At 45.7% G+C, this 24,297-nt stretch overlaps 1 protein-coding gene across 5 annotated transcripts in view; it reads right to left on the reverse strand.

Annotated features, from left to right (window-relative positions):
* Positions 1 to 2,305: 2,305 nt before the first annotated feature.
* TSPAN32 (tetraspanin 32) overlaps positions 2,306 to 24,297 on the reverse strand; it is a 33,638-nt gene continuing 11,646 nt past the window's right edge. For 4 of the 5 annotated variants that reach the window (XM_066997901.1, XM_013191675.3, XM_066997899.1 and 1 more), the window contains 5 exons: positions 23,343 to 23,417; positions 11,451 to 11,552; positions 10,602 to 10,694; positions 8,917 to 9,000; positions 2,306 to 7,067 (listed from right to left, as the gene is read on the reverse strand). In XM_066997901.1, coding sequence (XP_066854002.1) covers positions 6,972 to 7,067; positions 8,917 to 9,000; positions 10,602 to 10,694; positions 11,451 to 11,552; positions 23,343 to 23,417 — 450 coding nt within the window. In that variant the 3' untranslated portion in view covers positions 2,306 to 6,971. Of the gene's footprint in view, positions 7,068 to 8,916; positions 9,001 to 10,601; positions 10,695 to 11,450; positions 11,553 to 16,585; positions 16,738 to 23,342; positions 23,418 to 24,297 lie in introns of all 5 variants that reach the window. The other variant, XM_048066668.2, reaches the window with a different exon arrangement.

The raw sequence follows: 24,297 nt of genomic DNA on the forward strand, positions 1-24,297 counted from the left end.
GCTCCCTCGCTACAGCACAGGACCCCAACACATCTTTTTTTTTCTGCCCAAACCGTGAACTTTCCCCAAAACAAATGTGGAGTTTGTGGCAGGGAGAGGAAGGAACCGGCTGCAGACCGATAAGGCCTTTGGTGGCAGCACACTGAGCACTGGAGGTTATAAAGGAAAAAAAAAAGATGCTCAAATCATGTCTGGGTGCTGGAGAGCTGGCGGCTGCAGCTGCAATCACTGCCACAAAGTTGGCATTGAAGCTTCCCTCAGGGAGCTTGGGTTTCCTGGAGGGCGTGCGGGTGTCACTGTTGCTTTTCTTTTCTTGCTTTCTTCCTTTTATTTTTTTTCATACGGATAGTGGCAAACAACGAACAAAACTTCTCATGCACTCCAAAAATTGTATTAATGAACAGCTAAGGCAGAGCTAAGGCAGTCCTGTTTCTGGGTTGCTTGTAGGCCTGAGCCATGTGCTTCCCCTGGCTCAGGCTGGAGGTTCACAGCCCCCATCTCCTACATTGCCCAGCTCTGGGCTGACACCCACCGCATCCAAGCCTGGCTGCCCCAGCAAAGTCCCCTCCATAACTCACCAGTGGGAAAGAATTTCAACCTTTGTCCACATAGTCCTTTTTTTTTTTTTTTTTCCTTTTTTTTTTTTTTCCCCAAACAGCTCAGCAACAAAACCACAGAGATGGCACAGCACCAAGATAACAGAGCATTTCCCCAGATTGTATGTCGGTTCAGATGTTGCATATTCCTCGTGCCATACTGCTGGCCCTACAGACCTTAAATTACCAGAACGTATTTCCAAGTTTCCCAGCAGTGTTACCAGCTCTTTATAAAGAGGCTGTTGTGAAAGTAAAACTAATGTGCACGGTAAGGGCACATGGGTGCATGTGTCACATGCGGGTAAGGAGTGCAGGTGCTGCGGGTAGGGCTGGGGATTTCCCTCTCTTGGAGGAGGGTTAAGGTCAGACTTTCTGCAGGGCACTACGCTAACACAGATTTGTTTACCCAAAAGGCAAGCCTGTGAAGCAGCTACCTAACTTACAAAGACTGGCGAAAGCTTAAATCAGGGCCTAAAAAGAGGTGAAGAAGAAAAACAGGCCTGAAAGACCAAAAAACCCCGCCCCTTCCCCCAAGAGTGGCCATTTAAATGTGCTTTCACAATTGCATTTTGGAGCAGAGTAAAGCAGCAGAGACTGGAGATGCTTGCAGTGTTTTTCCTCCATCTGCTGGGCTTTTTTTTCCCCTCTCCCCTCTTTTTGACAGTGTTTCTAAAAGTCAGTGTCAAGTTTGTGGGTTTCAGCACAGCCGACACCTATGGTGTGACTCACCAGGGCCCATTAAAGCAAGGGCATGGCTGAGCTGCCTCCCAGCCCTTACCACGAGGATGCCAGGAGTCCTGTCCCTGTGTCTTCTAGCCAGCTTCTCCAGGGGAGATGCCCAGCAGCTCTTTGAGCAGCTCTGTGTTAGAAAAACCCCGGTTGTGCTTTCCAAAAAGCAGCGGTGGCCTTTGGCTACAAGAAGAGTGACGGTAAAGATGGTCGGGTATCACCTCCCCACCTTGTGCACATGGCTAGAAAGCCTGCCATCAGGGCATGAAATAATTAACATCAATGCTGGCTCTACACACATCACACTGAGGACCTGCCCAGGGCCAGCAGGAGATGTGGGGGAACAGATGGGAGTCCCTCATCCTCCGGGGACCACGGGGTCCCCAGCCACGCAGTGTGCCGGGCACGTGGGGTGGATGAGCTCTTGGCATAAGTACCTGGCAGTCCTCCCTCTGCCCTCCTCCAGCACAAAGATGATGGAAAAAGGTCTAGCTATACACCATGGAGATAAAATAACGTGCTTTTTTATGAGGTATCCTGGTTAGCTGTTAATCACTGCCTCTTATTTTCTGTGCCAAGTATGAAAGAAATAGCCCACATTTCCAATTTACCTGCCATGTTGGAAAAAAAAAGAAACAAACAACAAACAAACAAAAAAAGCAGCATCCCCAAAAGTCTTTAAGTAGAGATGCATGCAAAGAAATTGTACTGCACAGAAATTCACCCCGCAGGAGGCTAATAGTCCCACATAACATGTGGATGACTGCTTAGGCTAATAGTCCTAGTAACATCAGGATGACTTCCTAGGCAGCCAACAATCCTGTTTTTCCAAGGTGCTAAGGGCAGGCGGCCTGGTCTGCAGTGACAGGGAGCTCTGTCATCTCAGGGAGTTCCCCTCTAGTGACATTTAGCTGCAGGTCATTATCCAGTTTCTGGATAGTGGGAGATCATTTGGGGAAACAGCAGAGCTCACCCTGGAGGTGAAAGCAGAGATCAAGGGAGATGACTTGCTTCCTATTTTTTTTAATCTGCTTTCCCAGCCAAGGAGCAGAAGGCCAAGGGTGCACAGCACCAGGGATGCAGCCAGCACTTATATTTTCAGCAGAAAAAATAAATAACGTCAAGAATCTCACCCACGCAGCTAAAGAGTCATCTCCAGGAAATCTTTTTGGGGATATCCTGGTGCCTCCTCATCTGAAGGCAAACTGGAAAATTCCTGATCTGCAAATTCAGCCCAAGCCCCACGGCAGCAGGAAGGGGGTTATGTTTTGGGCAGGGGACGAGGCAAGCAGAAACCTGTAGCTGTGCCTGAAGTTTCTGTTTATAATAAACTCAACAAACAGTGCCAGTCCACGCAGTCTGTCTCTCTGCTGTCTTTAAATATTTACATCAATGTATCTGTGGCAATGGTCAGGTTATACAAAGAGGAGGAGGTGCTGGGGAAGCTCCTGGTGCTGCCGGCTGTCAGGGCTGGTTCTGATGCAGGTGGAGGAGCTGTTTCCAGAAGGCACCAGCGGTGAACAAGAGAGAGAAAGCAAACCCAAGCGGGTTTCCCAACCCAGCACAGACATTTCCTCTTCTTTCCCAGCACGTCCGAGAGGGCTGAGCTGGGCTTTGCTGCGAGACGTGATGCAGGAGAGTGAGAGCCCAGCCCAGCAGCACAGCGCGGGGAGCTGCTGTTGTGTCATCAATGTATAATTCATTAGCAGGTGAATAAAGGCTGGAATAGCTTGTTGCTGATGTAACGCGGCTAAAAAGAAAATGAACATGTCTGCCAGCAAGCTGGTGCGCTTCAGGGTTAAACAACAGTGGCATTTAGTGATGCTAAGGAGAGCAAGGGGGGGATTTGCCTTAGAAGGATGCACACAAACTAAGGGAAGGCTACAGCCAGAGCCTGGGCAGAGCCCTCCTGCTAAATAAGTTTAGCAGAAATAGAGCTGCTTAGAAACACTGTTTTGCCTTGGCAGGAGATGGCTTCCTTACCACCCAAACTGCAGAGAAGTCCACACAGGTTTGCAGATTATAAGGCTTCAGAAGAATTTGCTCAGCAGCATAGCTTGCTCTGGGCGCAAATCAGGGTTGTACAACAAAGGGCAAGTTTCATTTTGGTGCAAACTGATGCTGTCAATAGGGCAGCTTATATATATAGAGGCCAGGCTGCCATTGCTCAGCTGACAATAGTCAAACTAATTGCTGGAGCTTAATTGGCAATTAATTGAAGCACAATTCAACAGATAACTTTGCACCTCTGTTCTCCTGTTAACTTTATTATTTGTTTGTTTATTTATGTATTCATTTTGCATCAACTGTGCCTAGATAACCAGGGATTTCTCTCCTATTGCAGTCTGAGCATTGAGGTGTGTACCACAACCACGTTCCCCTCGTGTCAGCCCCAGGAAGGCTCACGGGGCCTGCAGGTGTTTTGGTTGCAGGGTTTGCATCCCTGCTGTTCAGCTCCATGCTTTATCCTGACAAAACCACTCTCTCGCTCTGCTCAGCACCGGGTAAATCTCTGCAGCACTTACAAATTGCTTCCTGGGGTTTTGCTTTCATTGTGCAAGAGCTGTAATTTTGCCCATAGCAAGCAGCAAATTCGGGACTTGTAAGTGCAAGCACACTGACTGCAGGGCAGAGAGTTGTTTTTTTTCTCTTGCTGTTGGTGCAGCTATTAAAAAACCTTTGACACCTGCCCTCCTCACAGCTTCCACCAAGGCATTCCTGGATGGTGCCATTTTTCCGGCTGTGAACAAAATGATAATGCTGCACTTCCGTGCAGTAAGTTTTGACCACAATTTCTAAAAACAAGGAATTGAAGGTGTCTGCTTTCCTGCTCCTTGGTCTCCCTTCCTATCCCTCATCCCATGCTAGGGATGTCCAAGTGGGTACTTCTACCCCCAGGACAAGAAATTGCACACTTGCAGTCTGTGTCTCGTTGGGCAGAACTGACTGCTCTCTGGGCACTTACTTCCCTTGTGCAATGGCTCAGTGCTTGTCATGTTCTCCTCCCTGCTGCCACCATGGCAGAAGTCATTACAGAGGTGTGGAAGCAGCGGCAATGTTCATTCACACCTTCAGGCAAGTGCTGGCCACTTGCTGCTCCTCCTGATGAAGTTTTTGGGAAGGGGATACTGCAGCCTTTCAGGCTTCTTCATCATGCATGCGCTCCTCCCATCCATAATCATCCCTTCACATTAAAAATAGGCCTGGGGTGGGCTGTTAGTGGTCACGGTGGTAAAGTTTTAACAGAGATCTTTCCTACTAGGCTTTAGAGTTGATGAGGTAGCCCCTCGTAGTAAAACTGCATTATTTGCTCAATCTCCTGGTTTTTTGTTTTTTTTTTTTTTTTTTTTTTTTTTTTTGGTACAGCAGAACTTCATCAGCTGTCCAGCCAGCAGAGAGCAGTGGACAAGGCCTGACTACCCGGAATTTAAAAGGGAAGCAAAGCCCAAAATAAAACCAAGAACCTTTCTGCCAGGTGGCAAGTGAAACCTTAGCAAGTTCTTTTATAGAAATACCTTGCTCTTTCCTTATTGCTTCAATGTATCCTTAGGCTTTTTTTCCTTGCCCATGCTTGCATTACTCCAGAGGTGGCTGAGGGGCAGATGAGGATGGTGACAAACACCAGAGGATGGGTGGCTCTGCCAGGCAGGTTCCTTGTGGAGAAACAACACGGTCATCTCCATCTTCAGTGCTAAGGCAAGTGCCAGCTGCATGGGGAATATCTCCTCCGAGCACTGAAAGACTTACTGACAGCAGCCCATTATACAACTGAGCGCAACTGTATGCTTCATGCTGAAAAATAGAAGGAATGACAGCCTTCTGCAAGAATTTCCTTTTTATTGAAGCAAGCAGGAGTCACGTGAGCTGCCAGCTGGCCTGAGGAATGACAGCAGCAGTAACCTGGACAATAAGAGCCAGAGCTCACAATGGAGATTGTCTCTCTCTGGAGAGCGATGCACTTCAGAAAACATATTGTATATACACATGCATGTATCTGAATCGCTTCCCACTGCTAGCAAGTGGCTATGTTTGCACGTGCAGCTGCTAGGCGAAGCATATTACTTCTAAATCCCTGCTAGACCGAGGCATGTTGGTGGCTGTCAGGAGGTAGCTGGTGATACTTTGGATCACTTTGAACTTGATCCTGCTTCCAAAGTCAGTGGTGAAGCTCCGCTCATGCCAAGGGAGCGGGATTAGGAGCGACAGCTCTCCTCCCTCAACGCCTTTCCTTCCACTGCAAGATATTTGCAACCATGCTAGAAGGCTAACCAGGCGAGGGAAGATGCTGTAGGCTGTACTGCTGTTTTCACGTGTGTAGCAGTCCTGAATATCAGCATGGGGCTTTCCTCTTTTATCTCATTGAGATTATCTCATTTTATTCAATCAAGACAATCCCAATTGCCACTTACTCTTTTTTTTTTTGTGGCTAAAAGCCACAATGAAGGAGAGGGCTGAAAGCTGGTGTTGGTTCAAACAGACATATTCCATAGCCACAGTTCACAGCAGATTTTCCAGCTATATCTATTGCAGTAATGGTTTTCAGCTCAGAAGCAGCTCTGTCTCCTTGCAATGAGGGCAAAGCACACCAGGAAGCCATCATTTTAGCAAGGCTGAGAAGCTGAGATCTTCAGCTGGTTGAGGCTTTTCAAATTTCTGCTTATTGTTGATAAGGAGATGTAAAGAGGAAGTGGACATTGTCTTGTTTGACCTGGCTGGGGATCAGTCCGCTTCTCTCAGATTTAAACATGAGCCCTGTATATGTTTAATATCAAAGCCTTTTTGTATTCCACAGCAGTGTGGTAGGTCATTGAAGCTAGAGAAACACAAAGTTAAGGCAGTGTGGTTGAATGTGCTGGTATGAAGTCAGCGCAGCACCTAGGAGGTTGACCAAATCCTAACAATTTTAAAAATGATGCATATCACATCAAAAAGGGGAGTAACAGAGGGATGTGTCCTTATTCTGGCTGGTTGTTTCAAAACACAGGCACTGCTTCCCCCCCCCGGTTTCCACCCCAAGCTCCAACAATACTTTAATATAGGGAAAAAAAGAATCAGTGGTGGTTGGATACCTACATACTCCAGGGATAACTCAAAACCTGCCCAAAGTCAATAATTAGCAGTGTTCCAGTTAGGAGAGCACATTTCCCTTCAGCAGTGCCACACTGTGTCCATGTATTTTCTGATAGTGAACCAGTCCCAGGCTACAGTCCAAAGCTATCACCCTAGAAATGTCACATCTTTTGGGGTCACACAGGACAGTGCAAGAAAAGTTCGGTTTAGCACTGTGATTCTGGCTGGGCTTTTCTTTCTAGATGTATCCAAAGGTGTGTGTGTCCTGCTTGTGGAGCTACACCCTGCACTGCACCTGGTGAGGCGATCTGCATTTCCGAGCCCAGTTGCGCCTTGGTCCTCATCCATTTTCAGTGAAGGTGCCCTTCCACAGAGTGTCACCCAGGCCAATCAGCTCAGGAATGCACAAGGGCGAGTGATGCAGGAGGGGGAAACATGCAACATGAGCAGTAGTGACGCCCATCCCTCCACCTGTCCCCACACAGTGCCATCCCAGGGGATTTTGGGGAGGTCTTCAGGCGTCTTCCTGTACCAAGAGCTCGCTCTACCTGGTAGGGAAGCCCAGGAGATGAGTTTCTACCTTGCCCGCAGGATGTATTTGCCTTTCCGGTCCAGGTTGTTGCTGAAGTGGATGGAGAACCAGAGGAATGAAGTCAGAACCATCCCATAAACCTAAAAGGAAATAAATGAAATAGGCAAATAGTTAAATACTGAACTAATGATGATGCTCCCTCTGCATGAATAAGGGATTATAAGAGTTGCCTGCTAGTCTGCTTGGCACTTCCAAACTTGTTACGTATGAAAATATCAAATTTTTCTTGAAGGAGCTGTTTTACACTAAAATGGTGAACACCAATTCCAACATGAGATAGGGGGGAAAAAAACATGTGGTTAAAGCATCTGATTGGAATTAGCACAGCATGGCTCAAACTCTGTGCTAAAAATATCCAAAAGTGAGAAGAAGCCAGGAAATTCAGACTTCAAACTCCTGCCACAAAACATTCCTCCACGCAAACATACATCTCTCATAATAGCCTTTTGTATAAATAACAGAAAAAAAACTCCATGCTTTGTTTGGAGTAAAAAAAAAAAAATCAACAAAAATCAAAAGACCACCACGTGCACACTGTGAGGACAATATGCTTCCTTTGTACTGCAGCTTTCTGATGGGTCCATCACCCTGAGCAGTGGTGGCTGGTCACGTATCAAGATTTACCCAGGCAGCTTTATCAAAGGTGAGGATGCTGGGGGAAGAGTAACGAGGGCTGCAAAGCCCTCTGAAAGCTTGCCTTATTGTGCAAGCTGAGCGCAGCTCGATGAGGGCACATCTGTGCACGTCGCAGCGCTGGCTGGAGGGACAGGGACACGAGAGCAGCTGTACCAGCCACCAGGTTTTCCTTTGCATCCTGCCATCACAATAGCCAACCTTGCAGTGAGACTTCCTATAATGTACACTTCAAAGACTTTCTTGCATTATCTGGCTATAGCATCAAGTTACAGGGAAAAAATATAGAAGTGCTCCTACTTTTGTCTGGGTAGTGAAATTTCTTCTACAGCCAAGGAAAATTAGGAAGTGACACCAAATATCCGTATGTGGCTTTGCATTACACATCAGCTACATGTCCCAAAGATTTTCTGAGCAAGAGCTCAGCTGCACTAAAATCCAATGAAGCTTTAATGCTAAAATTCTGTCTGCAAGTACGTAATTCCATCTAAGTAGAAATATACCTCTGCCGTTGCCTGATGGCTTTCCACATTTACTACGAGCAGTACAAAAAAATCTTTGTTCCTCTGGCTTTTCTTGAGATAGGGAAAAATCTTCTAACCCATATCGTGCCGAGGTGGACACAAGCACTGAAAAAATCCCTGAACACACACTGGTTGGGAAAACTAGCCCTGTCTGGGAAGCAGTGTGGAGATATCAGAGCAGACCAAACCTAATTTCATGGTTAAGAAACAAGGCTTGTACTCTTTTCTGGCATGTTTCAATACACGTGCAGGGCCTAGTATAGGGGTAATTACAGTGGGTGGACCTAGGAGCAGGCTTGTTTTAATCAGGGGCACTCTCCAGCTCTCAATGAACTGTCCCCACGCAGCCACCGAGCAAGCACCCTCACCGCCTTCTGCAGTACGAGCATGTCCTTTTGTGCAGCATTTCAGGTTTTCCTTCACCAGAGAGGCACTGAGCTGCCTGGCAGATGGAGCTTAGTGGGCCTCCTACCCGCCCTGCAAGCCCTACGCCAGGTGACATCTCCTGTAGCTTGCAGGGGAGGACACGCCGAAAAATCCGCAAGGATTAAGTGCAGACACCTCTCCCCATTCCTTGCTGACGTGATGAGTTTGGGGCAGAAAAACTACTCACCAAGACTATTTATTTCCTAATTTCCAAGGTGGAGTCCACCAGAATTTTGGAGATTCTTGATCTCAAAAATCATCCCAAACCCTAGCATCCTGGGGCTAATTCAGAATGTGATTCCCCTGCCTCTCAGAGCCAGACACGAGAAGGAATAGGTGCAGTTACCGTGAAGCAGATGGTGATGCCCAGAAGCATGGAGACAAGGTCCATGTGCTTCTTCAGGAAGCCCTGGATCTCTCGTAGGCAGTCCTGGGAAGAGAGAGACACCCCTTGCAGCACAGCAGGAGCTTAGGAGGCATCCGTCCCCCTAATAGCACTTGCTGTGACCCCAAGTAGAAAGAGAGGGATCATAGACAGAATATCCGAGTTGGAAGGGTCCCACAAGGATCATCAAGTCCAACTCCCAGGTCCCCAAAGGACCACCAGGGATGCAACATTGCACTGCAAGACAAACACATGCAGTATATTTTCCATCACTACAATGTGCCTATGATTTTCTTACCATGATGCATTTCGGAGTGTAGAGGATGTGTGCATGCACAGGTAAGTGTGGTCATACACAAATGTTCCCCACCCCAATGGAAAATGGATGGGGTGAAGTGATAAGATGGAAAAGCAGAGTATGCCATAATGCTGCTTGTGTTCCCCAAAGGTACTAGCAAACAGCTCCATACTGCAAGGTGTCACCAGCATTAATATATATGAGCAGTAAGCATGCCAGCAACCCCACTGAAATTCGGTGGGTGCTAGCCAAGAGAGTCATTTCAGAAATGCAAAAGCCTGCCCTTGATTAAGCGATTTGCAGAGCGAGGTAGAAGTGCTCACAGCCCCACAACGTCAGTGCCAGAGCAAATGCACTGCAGCTACCAAATGCTGCAGGTTCCTAACTGCAAGTCACATCCTCACATCCTCCTCCCTGCTAAATTCAAACCATTAGCAGAGGTGAACAAACGCCCACACATGGTGCCCAGGTCTGCTTTCATCTCCCTTCCTCTTCTCTGAGCTGCTGCCTGCCCCCACTTTGAGATTGGTTTTTCCAGGAGGTGGCTGGAAACCAGGGGTTGAGGCATGTTTCTGCATCACAGGGCTGCGTTAGCCTCTGATGTAACACCGATATTTCTGCATAGCTGTAGCAACATAGTTTTGTTTTACCTAGGGACAACGTATGGTATGACACTTGCAGCTTCAGCTACGCCAGCTGATTTGGTTACTTCTGTAGAAAAAAGCATACAAGAGATTTGCTCGGAGTATGAAGACTGCATTACACCTTCACTGCATACACAGTCCAGTACTGGTGACTTTTCCATCACTTCACTGGAATGCTGCACAGGAGAGGAATCCAGTCTACACTGTGCAGCTACTGCTGGACAACATTATCCTGCTTTATGAGTTTCTCCTTTTAAGTTTTAATACCTGACTAATGCCCACAGAAGAGGGAAATAGAGTCATTGTGTGCACCTTCAACATTTGCTGTTAGCAGAACACTTTTTAGGTCTCAGAAACTAGCACCACACAGACAAGCCCGATAGCTTTTTGAGGTCAGACACATGCCTGTGGTATCGCATCATCTCCACACAGGTAGAAGATACAGAGAAGGCTGGAGAGAAGCAACAGGCTGCAAAAACAAGCATTTTGGAGGCTTTCTCGGGCTGCAAAGCAAACTGCACCTAGAGATACCTTCCCGTTTCTGGTTAAAACAAAAAAAGAAACAAAAAACAACCTAACCTACAGGAACCAAACCACAAAAAGGCCATAACTCTGGCTTAAGTCTTAAAAAACAGTAAGATTTTAAGCAGCCAGTGAGTAGTATCACAGTGATGCTGGTGGGGTAGAAGAAGCTTTGTGCTTACCTGTCTGGCAGCCTGTGCCTGACCAGGAGGACACGTCTTGTGCTCAACGGCAGCTGTGTCCCCAAATGGGGAGTGCTTCCCACAGCACAGGAACTGGAAGAGAGGGACAGGGCTTCATGGAAGGAAAGGAACAAAGTAGGTAGGCATGCAATCGATAATTGCTGTGATGGAAGTTAAACTCCGGGAAAAATAAAAAAATAAAAACAACAAGGACCGTTTCTCCATCAATTAAAGCGGCTAAAATAAGCATGTGGTGAAGATGGGTGGTTCTCCTTGCCAAGGGTGGCTTTGGACATGCTGCTCCACAACTCTGCAGCAAGCACTGATGCTCCTGGTCATGGCTTTAAGGCCACTGCTGTCATAGTAATGAGAAACATTTGCCCTTTTCAGCGTTTTGAGATGCCTGGATGAAAGCAGCTTTGGAAAGCGCTTATTACAACAAATCAAGAAAACAGAGGGAGCTGTAGGGGAGAAGCCTGGAAACAAGTGAGCAGACCTGACCTTCCCACCCAGCCCTGCTGCAGGCCACAAGCTCACTGCCCAAGCAGGTCCAGCTGCAGGAGGAGATGCACAGCAAAGGGCTGGCTGAGACAGGCAATATGTACCAGCTATGGCACGAAAACTTTGAAGATTTTGTACCAGAGAGATGCTCAGGTAGGTGGCCCTTGGATAATCCAGGTGGGAAGGGGAAGGGGAAAGACTTCATAGCTGGCTGGAGCCTCTGCTTCCCAAGATAAAACGGTTTTACAGCATTTGCAAAGCATAGCCAGGCACCAGCCACAGCTTGCTGAAACCAAAGGTAAGATGCTCCAGGGCAAGGCTGTCTGTGAAGGCTGGAAGATAGCTTACTGCTTCGTGGATGGCAGTCAGCTCGTGCCTCCTGAAGCTGGAGATGTTCCTCCTCACCTCCTCGTACACAAGGTCGTACACGTCCATCATGCTGTCTTCCACCTGCGATAGAAGCAGATGTCTGTATAGGTCTCTCCCAGGTATATAGTGAGACAAGTCATGCAGCTACTGAACCGCTGCCACATAGCAGCAGCTGCTGTATGACCCACCACGCACCAAGGGGCACCCACAACACGGCGAGTCCCACCATGAGCTGTGATGCTGTAAGGGTACCACTTTCTGCTACATGTCACGTCAAGGTCTCACCTGCTGATGGCTGGAGCTTCTGGCCAGTTTGGGAGTCAGTGTCAAAGAAGAACAGGGGTGCCTATGACCTATGTGCCTCCAAGTCCCCTCATGTCCTGCCAGGCAGGGATGACACCACCTCCTTGTTCTGACAAGGGACTGCGAGGACAAGTATTGAGTATGCTCAAATACAAAGGCAAGAGCTCCTCAGATGGGTAGTGTCATCCCAGTGACAGAGGATTTCCTCCAAACTGAGCCAGAAGAAGTAACGGGGTGACTCAGCGGTGAATCAAATCCTAAATATTTACTAAAAGTGTGAGAACTCGCAGCTTGACAAATCCCAGCCCACTCCTGCTTGGGTTTCAATGGAAAAATACAACAATTACATTTAGTGCCTGGAGTAAAAAAAAAAAAAAAAAAAAAAAAAAATAAAAACCAAACACAACAAAACACCTATTTCTTCCATTCATTTTCCCTTGCTTCCATATCTACGTTAATTTGAGTGGGTCTGAAGGCAATGCTTGGCTTTCAGAGCAGAAAGTCAATCTGCGAGACAGAGTGGAGTGGGTGGCTGCATGGGGAGGAATGAGGGCTCTTGGAGCAAAGCCACCACTCAGAGAGGCTTTTCAGTTAAGTCTTAAGGGGCTGCACTAGAAATTACTCTAGGGAAAAAAATTACAGCACCACATGCCAGCCCCTGAACATCTCGGAGTGAAAGCAGGGCTGTTTGAGGTGATTTATAGCCATTACTGCAATATTGTTCTGTCCCACCTAGTTGTCCAAAAGGCAATGACTGACAAAGAAGGGGAGAGAAGGAGGCTGAGGAAATTACGAGATTACTTGCATCAGACTCAGCTCCATGTCACCAGGGATAAATTTAAGCACCATGTCCTTAGGGGATATTCCAAAGCTATTGACAGGAATAGCAATGGGGAGGGTTGGAGGTTTCTAAACATGACCACGCACCTGCATGTCCACCAGAGCTAGCAGGTGATGAGCCATAATCCCACCATCAGATCTGGGGTTGCTTAAACTGCAGCAAAGCCTCCATCCCTTGGAATGCTTGGCAACCAGATGGTGAGGCAGGAGCAATCCAGTGTCTTTAATGAGAGAGCTCCAGTGATGGGCAGGGCACAGAGACGCTGAGCCAAGGTCCATCAGACCTTAATGTCAAGGTCCACACCACTGAGCTGTCCCACACGGGTGGGGAGGAAGGGCAGGCACCGGAGTAAAATGAGATTACTGGTGGATGTGTGCACCATCCTGCTTCTGAGCAAATCTTAAACCCCAATAAAAAGCAAAACATCTAAACTTTTCTAACTTCTGGTGGGCCATGAAGCAGCTTTCCAGCAGCAGCAATTAAATAAATGGATTCAGTAAAAAAGTTTCCATTTCCACTGAAGAACTGGATTGAGAATAATGAAAAATAATAATATTTCAGCCTCCTCTTGTGGCCTTGTGTTGCTGAGGAAGGAACAGGAGCCGAGCAGCCTGCTTCTTAACCCACAAGGTTATCAGCTGCTTATGAATATCCCAACTCCCATCTAGGTTGCAGGAATACAACTACTCTGTGTTATAACTACATACACACAGATCAAGGGAAGTTAACAGTGCTACATGTGCAATTTTGCCTTTTCATATTTACTATTACCCCCAGACGCTGAGTTTCCCCTTAAGAGGCCTACATTCGGATTTTATTTACTTTTTTTTCTTTCCCCAAGAGGGTTCAAGTGACTTGATAGCACAGGTTCAAACAATCACAAGATTAGGCTCCTGCTTACCCTAATCTCTCACATGGATTTATCTTTGGACAAGGGTCTCTGAAACAGCAAACAGCTTTTGAAAGCAATCCATAAGTTTAACATCAAAAGTTTGCTGAGACCTGAGCCAGGAAACGTTGGGACATGTAATTTTAAGCCCTCTGCCTTGGCTGGGCATATTCCCCAAAACCTCACAAAAATACTCCTTTGGCTGCAGCAAGCATTGGGCCAGGTCTGACCACTTTACAACTGTACTCAACTTAAACCGCAGGTAAGATGAGACTTCACCCAGTGATATTTCAACTGCAAAGACCACTGCAGACTCCAGGCCCTCGTTACTACTAATAGCAACAGGAGAGCTGGGGAGGGACTCTTTGTTAGGGAGTGTAGTGATAGGTCAAGGGGGAACGGCTTTCAACTAAAAAAGGGTAGATTTGGGTTAGATATAAGGAAGAAATTATTTACTCAGGGTGGTGAGGCCCTGGCGCAGGCTGCCCAGAGAAGCTGTGAAGGCCCCGTCCCTAAAGGTGCCCAAGGCCAGGCTGGATGGGGCTGGGGGCAGCCTGGGCTGGTGGGAGGTATCCTGCCCACGGCAGGGGGTTGGAATTAGATGATTTTTAAGGTCCCTTCCAACCCAAACCATTCTGTGATTGTACACAGTGTCTGCTGTAAATAGCACGTACTCTCCCCTGTAGTATCTGTGCGGTGAGCGGTGCAGCTGCGCACAGTACTTCACAGAAAGCAATCTGATAAAAGCCATTCCCAAAGAGACTTCTTATTTTAGGAGCCCCACAATGATGCCAAGCATTTTCACCAAGGCTGTTTGAAGGAAGGGAGGCAATGGGAGAGGATTGAAGGAACAAGATTCCCATAAAAAAACTATGGCAGAAAACTACTCCTACCCTAAGAAACAACAAGGGAGGAATCCGCCAGCAGACACTGTTCACAGTCGTCTCAACTACAGCGGTGGTGGTGATGATGATGAGGGAAGTGTAATCTCCAGACACATTAAGACTACTGGAGACTTAAATTACACAGTGTTTCTGAGCTCACTTAGGAACTGGGTTCTTCGTTATTTACTGATTTTTCATTTTCCCAAGCAGCCTCCAAGAAGTTAAAGCACAAAGGATTAAATGGAAAATGTTTTATAGCAATAATTTCCTTTTAGGATGTGTGTCTAGGCAAGCCTGAGAGTACAATTTGCTGATTAGTTGTTCTCAGCACTTCTATCTAGCAATTACATCTAGCATTTATATCCAGCTATTATCTGAATACACTATTCAGATCATAGTAAGGGAACATCAAAGTAAAAAGCTTTTTTTTTTTTTTTTTTTTTTAAAGTGATTTGACTGGAGTTCCTCTGCATCATCTTCCTGATTTTTGCTAGAAATATTTGATTCTGGAGGGGAAAGTTGCTGTCTTCAAGCAACATAGAAATTTGTTTGCAAAGATTACTGCAGAGAGCTTTCCAGTTTAAATATTTCAGTGGTGGATGTAAAGTCCTAAATCTCTGTATATCAGGGGCTGTTCCTTTTGTGCAGGAAACTGTGCCATGGAGCATATGAGGGGGCTGGTTTAACAAGAGGAGACAGCAAAAGGTTGCAGTAATGAGCCATCATCCTAGCAACTTTTCTGCCCGAGATGGGGTTATATTTGTGCTCAGAGCTGCAGCCAAGCTCTGAAACACCAGCCATGCATGGAAGCATCTACCCAGGCCAAAAGGGCATGCAGCCTCATGCATGCCTAATGATGTAACAAAAATTAAAAACTGAAAGCATAAGAGAGTCACCAGATGGTTTCATGACCTAGCATTTTGTAAAAGGGCTTATTTTGTTCACGACACACAAATTCATCCCTAAAGTTTCCTGGGAGCTGGGATGTAGCACAGTGAAGAACTCGAGTACTTCTTTGCTCTGTACCAAATCGCCGTCCTCAATAGATTCCCATCGCACACTCCACTGAAGGGCAACTTTCAGTCCATCACCTCAGAATAACTGCTTTTTTTCCCCCCGTTTCTTGCACCAGGTGTTGGAGGAAAAAAAAATAATCAGGGTGCTTTTTCTCCCATTTAAGCAACCGGATGCTTATTAAATTTGAGTGGTTATGCTGAAACTGTCAATAATGCGTTAAGAAAGCCACAGCTGTGCCTCATCCCTTAACTCAGGCAGCAGTTTGCATGTGATGGATGGATAGATGGATGGATGCAGCTGCAGAAGAGAAAATCTGTCTGGGCTTCTTCTTGAGAGGTCTTATGCCCCCACTACACATTAGCACCACGATGGCCACATGGATTTTCCTGTTCCCAGTGACATGCTGCTGATTTTTTGCATGGTTCAAAACTAGTTAGCATGCACACTGGGACCTGTTGCTGGAGGGGTATTTCTGGGCAAAGGTCTCCCTTGGAAGGAGAATGTACCTCCAGTGCTCATCAGTAAGAAAAAACAACAGGGAAAGCTGAAGATGGAGCATCAGCTGGACTTTGGCTTGACAAAAACCTCCAGGTTAAGTGGTATGGAGGTCACACCTTACAGTAATTCTTTTCCTGGAAGAAGCTTGGCAAAATGTTCCAGCTCTAAATTAGTCAAATAATTGCTGTCTCCCATTTCTGTCTGCATTCCTTAATGAAACATTCATTTAGGGGTGATAGAGTTAGTGGATACAACAAATGGAAAAACACCACTGAGATTGATGTGACTGACTCCAAGTGATTTAATAGAATAGCATTTTTCACTTAAAGTAAAAGAAAGAAGGAATTTTGAGATTGTTCATCATCTTCTAAATCCTTTATTCCCCCCCAAGAAGCAGAATTTATGATTGCAAGAAGGCATTTACTCTGTTGAAACCACTACTGTTCTTGCCCTTGGCTATTAGAAAGTAAAATAAATTTCACTTGTTTCCTCCAAGAGAGAAATTCACGATTTTGCCTCGTTATTCACCAAAGAGACTTTTTTCCCCTGTAACTCTACTTGGAATGGATACGTGTGACAAGGAGATCAGTATCCAGATCTGATCCCTTTGCAAGCAAGAGATGTCAATGAACGCCCCTCTATACATACACTTCTCTAACAGCATGTCAGCTCCCTTCCTCACCTCTGCTTCAGGCTTCCTCGAGCCAGTCAATCCCAGCTGCAGAAATCCTGCCGGCACTAGAAAGCAGAGCAGCCTTGGAGCCCCCGCCTCCAAAACCTGCATAAGATCAGAAGGTGCTGCTCCCCTCTGATGTCGGCAGTCACTGGAGACCACTGATGCAAAGAGAGCAGGGAGATCCAAATGAGACTTTTAGCCGAGTCATTTTCATGTTTTCTTCTGATATATATATATACATATATATAATTTTGTATTATTGTAAATGTAATATTATTTTTTAAACTCATGGATTTTCCTTTCCTTCTCTTGCAGGTTTTGGGACAGGCACAGGCAGCCCCTGTCTTTTGGTACATCACTGAGGGTTATGCAAACAGAGAAGGGAGCAAAAGCCATCGTGAAATAACGAAGCAGGAGAAGCAAAGCCTTACAAAGCTATTTCTCTCTGATTCCGGCACTACCTCCTGTTTTGAATCGTTTGCACAAGGAGCTGATGAAAGTGCTGACCTGTTTCACTGCTTCCCTCCCGCCTCAGTGCTGCCTTCCCAAAAGACAGATGCAGACAATGTTTCTCCAGGGGCACAAGCCAGCTTTGAACAGCACGGCTGGCCAAAGTGCTCCGGCAGCTGCCAGCTCCCATTTACAAGTGACTCATGCCTTCCTACAGCTCTGCTCGCTAAATAGAGGAACGCTGCCTGGAGTTAGCTGAGCACCAAACCACAAGCCAGGTCTCCCTACTTGTCACTGAGAACAGCAGATCACATATATGCCTTTATATACACACACACACATGTATTTCTTTCTCCTTTCAGCTGCTGTCTTACAAACCTCCTCCTCCTTTCTCACCCCCACAGCCCAAACCAGCAGCAGAAGTCCAGCAAGATGAGCAGGGCACGTAGCATCCAGCCAGTGGGCAAGGGAGCACCACAGCCTCTGTGCTTCTCAGATGAACCCAGGAGCATCAGTTTGTGCCTGGGGCAGGGTATGAGATGCTTCATAGAGAAGTCCAAAAAAAAAAATAAAAATAAAAATTAAAAAAAATAAACAAAAACCGGTCAGGCAGTTAATAAACACCAAAGGGTTTTTTCCCCTAAATCCTCCAGGTCTGAGGCTGTACTTCCAATGAGTGACACCAGCCTCAGTGTGTCAAGGTCCTCTTGTTTCCTTGATTTTGTATTTTTGTAAAGCAAGACAAGTATTTCAGTCCGTATTTTATAACAGAACTGCAAAACCAGTGTGTTGCCAAGGGCCCATACTCCTCCTTCATGCTTCCACAGTTCGGATGCTACACCCAACTATCAATGAACCTCCCAAAACTATCATCAAACCATCTCTTGCCCATAGCACGTGAAACCAGTGCCAGTCAAGACTGCTTTCCCACTAAAAGCATAGACAAATGCTTTTTAAAAAATTATTTTTAACTTAAAAAAGAGTTGTATCAGCACTAGATCCGATCCCCTATGGCCACATGAAGGTTGGACGTGCCACTTTGTGCTGGGGTGCTGAGGACCATCCGAGTGGCCTCAGGCACTGTGGCTGATGCTGCTGGAGACAGCAGCCCCAGCTGTACCACAGGAAGCAGCGGCAACAGGGCCGTGTGGGTTCAGAGCCGGGGCAGCGATAAATTATAAAAAGCAAAAGGGCGAGTGCCTGAGCGTCGCGTCAGACAAAGGAGAGCACTGTCTCGCTGGGGGAGTGGGACATTTGTACGTGATGGGAACACAAACGCTGGGAAAGATTCATGACATTTAAAAAAAAAAAGGAGGGAGGGTTTTCCCCCTATTTATTTATTTACTCCAATTTTGCATGCTTCAGAGACAGGAAAAACTCAGTGCTTATGTTAAAACGATTGTGCCTGGCAATATGAATAACATCAGGAGCAAGGAAGACATCAGATTGTTCACACTGTTTTAACAGCAGAATCCCTGCTTTTTGCAAAGGCTCTTGAAAGGCCCCTGTGAACAGCTGCAATCCTGTCCCAGCCCTGCTGATTCAGAAAGGAATCTGCCTGTGTGCTTTGGTTCTAGCTTCAGAAAGCACCTGAACACACCTCCAGCTTGTGTTTAAGTCCAACAGAAATCATGGACTTAATCTTGCATTAAAGCATTTCCTTAGGGTAAGACCATCACCCCAGACCAGACCCTCTAAGAGTTTACCCCAACATAGACCAGTACAAATGACAGAAACAAACGCCCTGGGAAAACAAACAAAAAGATTTTGCTTGCCACCAGAAGAACCTCTACAACCTTACTTAAGGAATTACCTGGAAGCATTTCATCTCTTCTTGTGTAACTGCAGAAATGAGATGGATGTGCAAGGACAAGGAAAACTCTCTGAGTACGTGCAGTCCAGCACAACCCAAAGAGGCTGACGCCTTTCTGTGCACATGGAGGGAAAGCTGCTGGGGAAACCTCCTCCTGAAATCACCCAGCAACTTGAAAATTAAGAGACTGCCTCATCATTACAGCCAGTTCAAAGCCAAGCAACCTTTTCATCAAAAAGGACTCAGGAAATTGGGCCTGCACACCAGAAGTCGGGGCAGATAAACACCAATGCAGAAGGCACAAAGCAGCTGCTTATATTGTCATCTTCTGGCCACTCCACCCTCAGGACAGGATGCTGTGAGACGTTTTGGATACACCAGCATTTTTTTTTCTCTGGTACCTTGAGGCAAATGGAACAGGTCCTCTGGTCCAAACCAGGAGAAGCCTGGCGCAACCATTTGCACCAATGTTTAGTTTCAAATTTTCCTGCAAGTCAGGAAATCGTAAACATATTTGGTTTTAAGCTAACATTTACCTGCTAACAAACCCCTGTAATTAAGAAGCTCCTTCTGCTGCAGAACTCCTTTTGAGCTGCAGCGATTTTATTTCTACTGATTCACCCTCCCGACCCCAACAGGCTCGTGGGGCTGCTGGGAGCACGTCCTAAGCTGCTGCAGAGAAAGGGAAAACCAGAACGTGATGTGACGTTGAAGCTCCTCTGGCCTTTTCTGCAGCAAAGCCAAGAACAAAACCTCAAACCCGTTTTGTATTGGTTAGCAAAAGCATCAAAAGCCCTCCTTGTCTATTACAGCAGGGGCTGGGTAAGGCCACATGCAGCAGACAAAGTCAGATGCACGTTCAACGCTCTGATTTTGGACAAACTTTGTGTTTTGGGGGCTTCTTCGCTCATAACTCTGCCACCAACCTTGCTACTCATGAGCTGGGCCAGAGCAGGGACACTGTCTTCCTTTCTTCAGCAGTCAGTGTTGCCTGCTAATTACTGCTGATCCCTATTGATTTCATAGGAACTAAGCTGCATTGTACACATCGGAGAGACAGGTATCGGATCCAAGATATTATTCTGATATATTTGTTCTTCCCCATTTCATTCGCCATTTTGTGGCCAAACCTACCAGACAGGCATACATTGGAAAAGGGAACATTATCTCTCAACAGTAATTTCTCTACTTTAATGCAGGCAGATGAACGCGAAGCATCCTCAGAAGACAGCCCAAAGCCCAAAACCCAGTTATTGGCCATGTAGACAGGCCAATGGAGCAAAGGCTAACTACAGTGCTGAACAAAGGATTCAAGTTTTTGTGGCAAAGCACAATAAATCCCAGATTTGTGATTTTTGCACAGCTGGGATAAGCTGTTTTACAAATAAATACTGGTGACACTGAGCCTGTCTGGAAAGTAGGTAACTTGAAATTAAAAAGCCATGACAGATGTCTGAAAGAATTCGATCAGGAGGGATAGAAACTCTGAAAAGCAGAAGAGAATGGGAAATGAGAAAGATTCATGTTTTGTTTATAGTGCCGAGGTCTGAGAACAGTGAATATTTACAAATGAATTGTCTTTTTCTCCTGTCCTGCATAGCTTCTCTGCAAGAAGTACTGTAAACAGGTCTCTCAAGAGTCAAAGGCAAGAAGGGAATCTTGCTTTCATCATTTTCAAACAACACTTCTATCTACTGCCTCTTGAAAATAACCATCAAAACCATTTTTCAGCTGAAGATTGGGCTTTTCCATTCTAGCTGGATGATTTTCAGGAAGATGGTTCTGCTCTATAAAGGTTATTTATTTATTTATTTATTTTTATTTATTTTTTGGGTCAAGTGGAATAAAATACTGAGAGCATCTGCTGTGGATCAGGGGACAAGAAACTTCCCAGTTCCTACTTGCAGAAGGAGGAAAGGGCTCATCCCAACAGACTTACAAGATACTGGTGAATTTGACTGATTTCTCCCCATATTACCACTATTTCTGGAAACACCAACATGCAGGAGGCTGTGTGAGGGCATCTGGTTTAGTTTCGCTCTTTACTTTGAGAAAATCAGACAAGCGAACTGCTCTATAATGAAACTTTGCAAGCCTTTTGAGTCCCCCACCCCACTCAGCAGTCCGTACCACTGCACTGTCTGTCCTGGGGAGGCAGTCACATCTGGCCTTTCTTCCTCACTGGTGAGACAAGTTATCTTTCAAGCCAAGCCAAATTACCATGTGTTTTGTAAGTGACGTTCCTATAATTAAATCTTTCCTTATTTTTAGTCCCTGCTTTTCTTTGCATTTTAGCAAGAAGAGAAACCCAAGGGGATCTCCAATGGTATTTTATTTTTTCTGTTGTCAGAAATACTGCTGTTTTTCCATATCTGAAAAGTAAACATCTTGAAACAAAAACAAAAAACATTTTGTCTTGTGAAAACTATTTCTGTTTTGCTTAAAACAAAACAAAAAAAATGAGTACTAAAGCTAACCATAACACATGGGTGCATTTATGGGCAGGGCACTCAAAGCAAAAAACAGGATAATGATTTGAAATAAAAACAGATGTAGCGATTAAAACATTTACAGAGAAAGTCTTTAAATATTTTCAGCTAAGTGTTTTGTTGATTGGTATCGTTCTTTAAATATACTCAGCTAAATATTTTGTTAAATGGCACATACCCTTATTCATTCAATATACAACTTTTTCTTGTGGTCTTTTCACAGCCTATTTCACATTTTTGGAGCAAGAATATCTAAACAGCCTGTTCACATACTGCAGTTTCCACAGACCACCCAGACACACTTTCTGGTGCCACTTCTCCTTTGGTAACACTGCTTCTGTTTAAAGCTCTCATTAGAAACCTGTGCAGAAGAAGGAGATGCCCTGCTTGAGGTCTCCCTTTTGTGTTGATTGCAAATTATTATTTCCATATTAAAATGCTAGTGTGAAAATAATGTATTCTCATAGTTTTGCCTGAAACCAAGGAAAATTTATACAGAGGCTGTAAGAAGACTGTTTGCTATGGATGTCTCAGCTCTGATGGACATTGCTTTAGCCAGGTAAGTGTGGGACCTTTGGGCACAGGTGGTGCTGCAATAGAGATGAACGCTGCTGCTATGCCATCAGTATTCACCAGATGTTTTCAAAGCAGCTGGACGAATTCATGGAGGAAAAAAAAATCCAGAGGACATCACACACAAAAGGACCAGCAGCTCATCCCTAAGTGACAGGCTGTTGGCAGCTGGAAAGCATTGCTCCACGCGTGCTGGGTTTTCGTGCTCCTGCCTTTCTGAGATCCAGTGCCTTTTGTCTGACCCTTATTGCAGAGGATCTTCAGCTCCTGGTCAGCTGTGGACAAGATTTCTAGAGAGGCAGGAGCTTATCCCTTACTGCTTCCCAGACGTTGCCCTTTGGTCTTACAGCCCCACAGGGACAGGATTTTAACCTCCCCACAGGACACCAAACCATTACAACATGGAGTTTCTACGAGCTGTGTTCTGTGGGTCGAGTGTGAGCACAAAGAGGTGCAATTGCAGCAGCCTGAGCACAGACCAAGTCTCTAGGGTTTTGGTGGAACTATGCTCCACAAAAAAAAAAAAAAAAAAAGTGTTTTTTTTTTCCAAATCCCAAATCTCTCTTTTTTTTTTTTTTTGAGCATGGGTGGAATTAAGACCAAGAAGCTACAAATTCATCTGAATGGGAAGAGGAGTAAACATGTAAAGCAGATGAAAGGAAATGATATCAGCTCAGGGAAGAATTAAAAGTCTAGCCTTCCTGAAGTACTAAGCCCCATTTCTGCTTCCCCAGCAGCCAGCATCCTGCTGCCACGTACCTTAACTCCATCTCCCCAGCACCCTTCATCTCCAGCACCATCCAGCACACCAGCAGCGAGCTCTGGGGTAACAATTCAGAGACCTGAAAATCCAGCCTCGTGCAGTCTTCTCCTCTAGACCACGTATCCCAGCATGACATCAACCCCAAATGCTGTTTTTCACACTAGCTATTTCAGTGTGCCACTGCTGCTGGTTAACAGGCGCAGTTCCTGGACATTTCTCATGGATCTCACCAGAGACAGACAAGCCGAGCAGCCACAGCCTTTGAACTGAGGCTCCCAGGTGAAGTTACCAGGAATTAGAGCTGGCTGGAAACTGCCCAATATTTGAGATGACAAAAAAAACAAACAAACAAAAAAAACTTTTCAAAAGCCAAGCACCTTATTTTTCAAAAAATGAAAACACCCAAAGCTATTTAAAACAAGAGATGCATTTCAGATTACCTTCAAGTGAAAACGTTTGTCCTGTCCAAGAATTTCCAGGGCCAGCACCCCACATTCCCTTCTCTCCCTCTAAGTGACCTATTTCTTGCAGAGGAGGGATGTAACACAACATGCATCCTATAGACCTTGATGAGGATGGCTTAATTACCACCAGCTGTCCCTTTTAAAGGAGAAATTGGTACAAAACCTGCATCTGATGAGAGGCTACTGGCATTTCCTAGCAGAGGAAGCTTACCTCTGTGCTGCGTGCGTATCTCCAGCAGGCAGCTGGTATCAGCCCGCAGAAGGCCAGAGCAAAGCAGAAAAAACCCTGAGGATAAAGAGAAAATTGTTATCAGTTACGTTATGGGGAGAAGACATCCATGTGAAAACATGCTAGGAACATATTTAATGTGCTTGTTCAAGCAAGTTTGGATAAAGTTAGAGCTAAGCATCGCTTTCTCTTGGTATGCTTCATAACTTGTAAGAAATTGGATGCACAATAGTGTTGTGATTCTCCATCAGGAACCCTCTGAGTACAGCGCGGCCATTTGAAGGGGTTGACCAAAAAAAAAACACTCTGCTTCCTGTGGAGCAGTTAACCTAATCTGCCCAAATTCCTCTTAATAACAGAAAAGGAGAGAGAAAATTATATTTACTTGTGCCTCTTCTGAAGCAGGAGCATGCACAAAAATAGCACCTCTCTCGAGGGATCCAATCCCCCACGTCTAGAAGTCAGTTGTGGATTTCAAGGAGGGGAAAACTCATAAGTCCATAAATAAATAGTCCATAAAGAAGTGGGATGGAGAGCAACCAGTGTTGGGAAAGGAGCCGGACCTTCCCTTGGCCCGCATCTCAGCGCTGTCAGCTACGTCAGAGCTGCATGGCCATGTTGACCTGCTTAGACAAAAGGATGACAGAAATACAGCCAAGGCCAGCAACTGACCCTGGAGAGTCCAAACAATGACAGCAATGACACAGGAGGCAGCCTGACTTTTGTCTTCTTCCCCAGGCTCACAGAGCTGGAAGTCAGACGCGCCTTCTCTTTATTTGAAGAAATTCAATCCAAAACAAAAAGCCAACCCTGATGTAAACATCAGTGCCTGTTGTAACAGCTGGACCAAAGGATCTTGTTCACATTAAAAAGAAAATAAAAAGTGCCTATAAAATGTTTGAAGGCCAAATGGATTCATCAAATATGAATCCACAGC

This window comes from Anser cygnoides, chromosome 5, assembly GCF_040182565.1.
Source record: "Anser cygnoides isolate HZ-2024a breed goose chromosome 5, Taihu_goose_T2T_genome, whole genome shotgun sequence".
Classification (NCBI taxonomy): domain Eukaryota; kingdom Metazoa; phylum Chordata; class Aves; order Anseriformes; family Anatidae; genus Anser; species Anser cygnoides.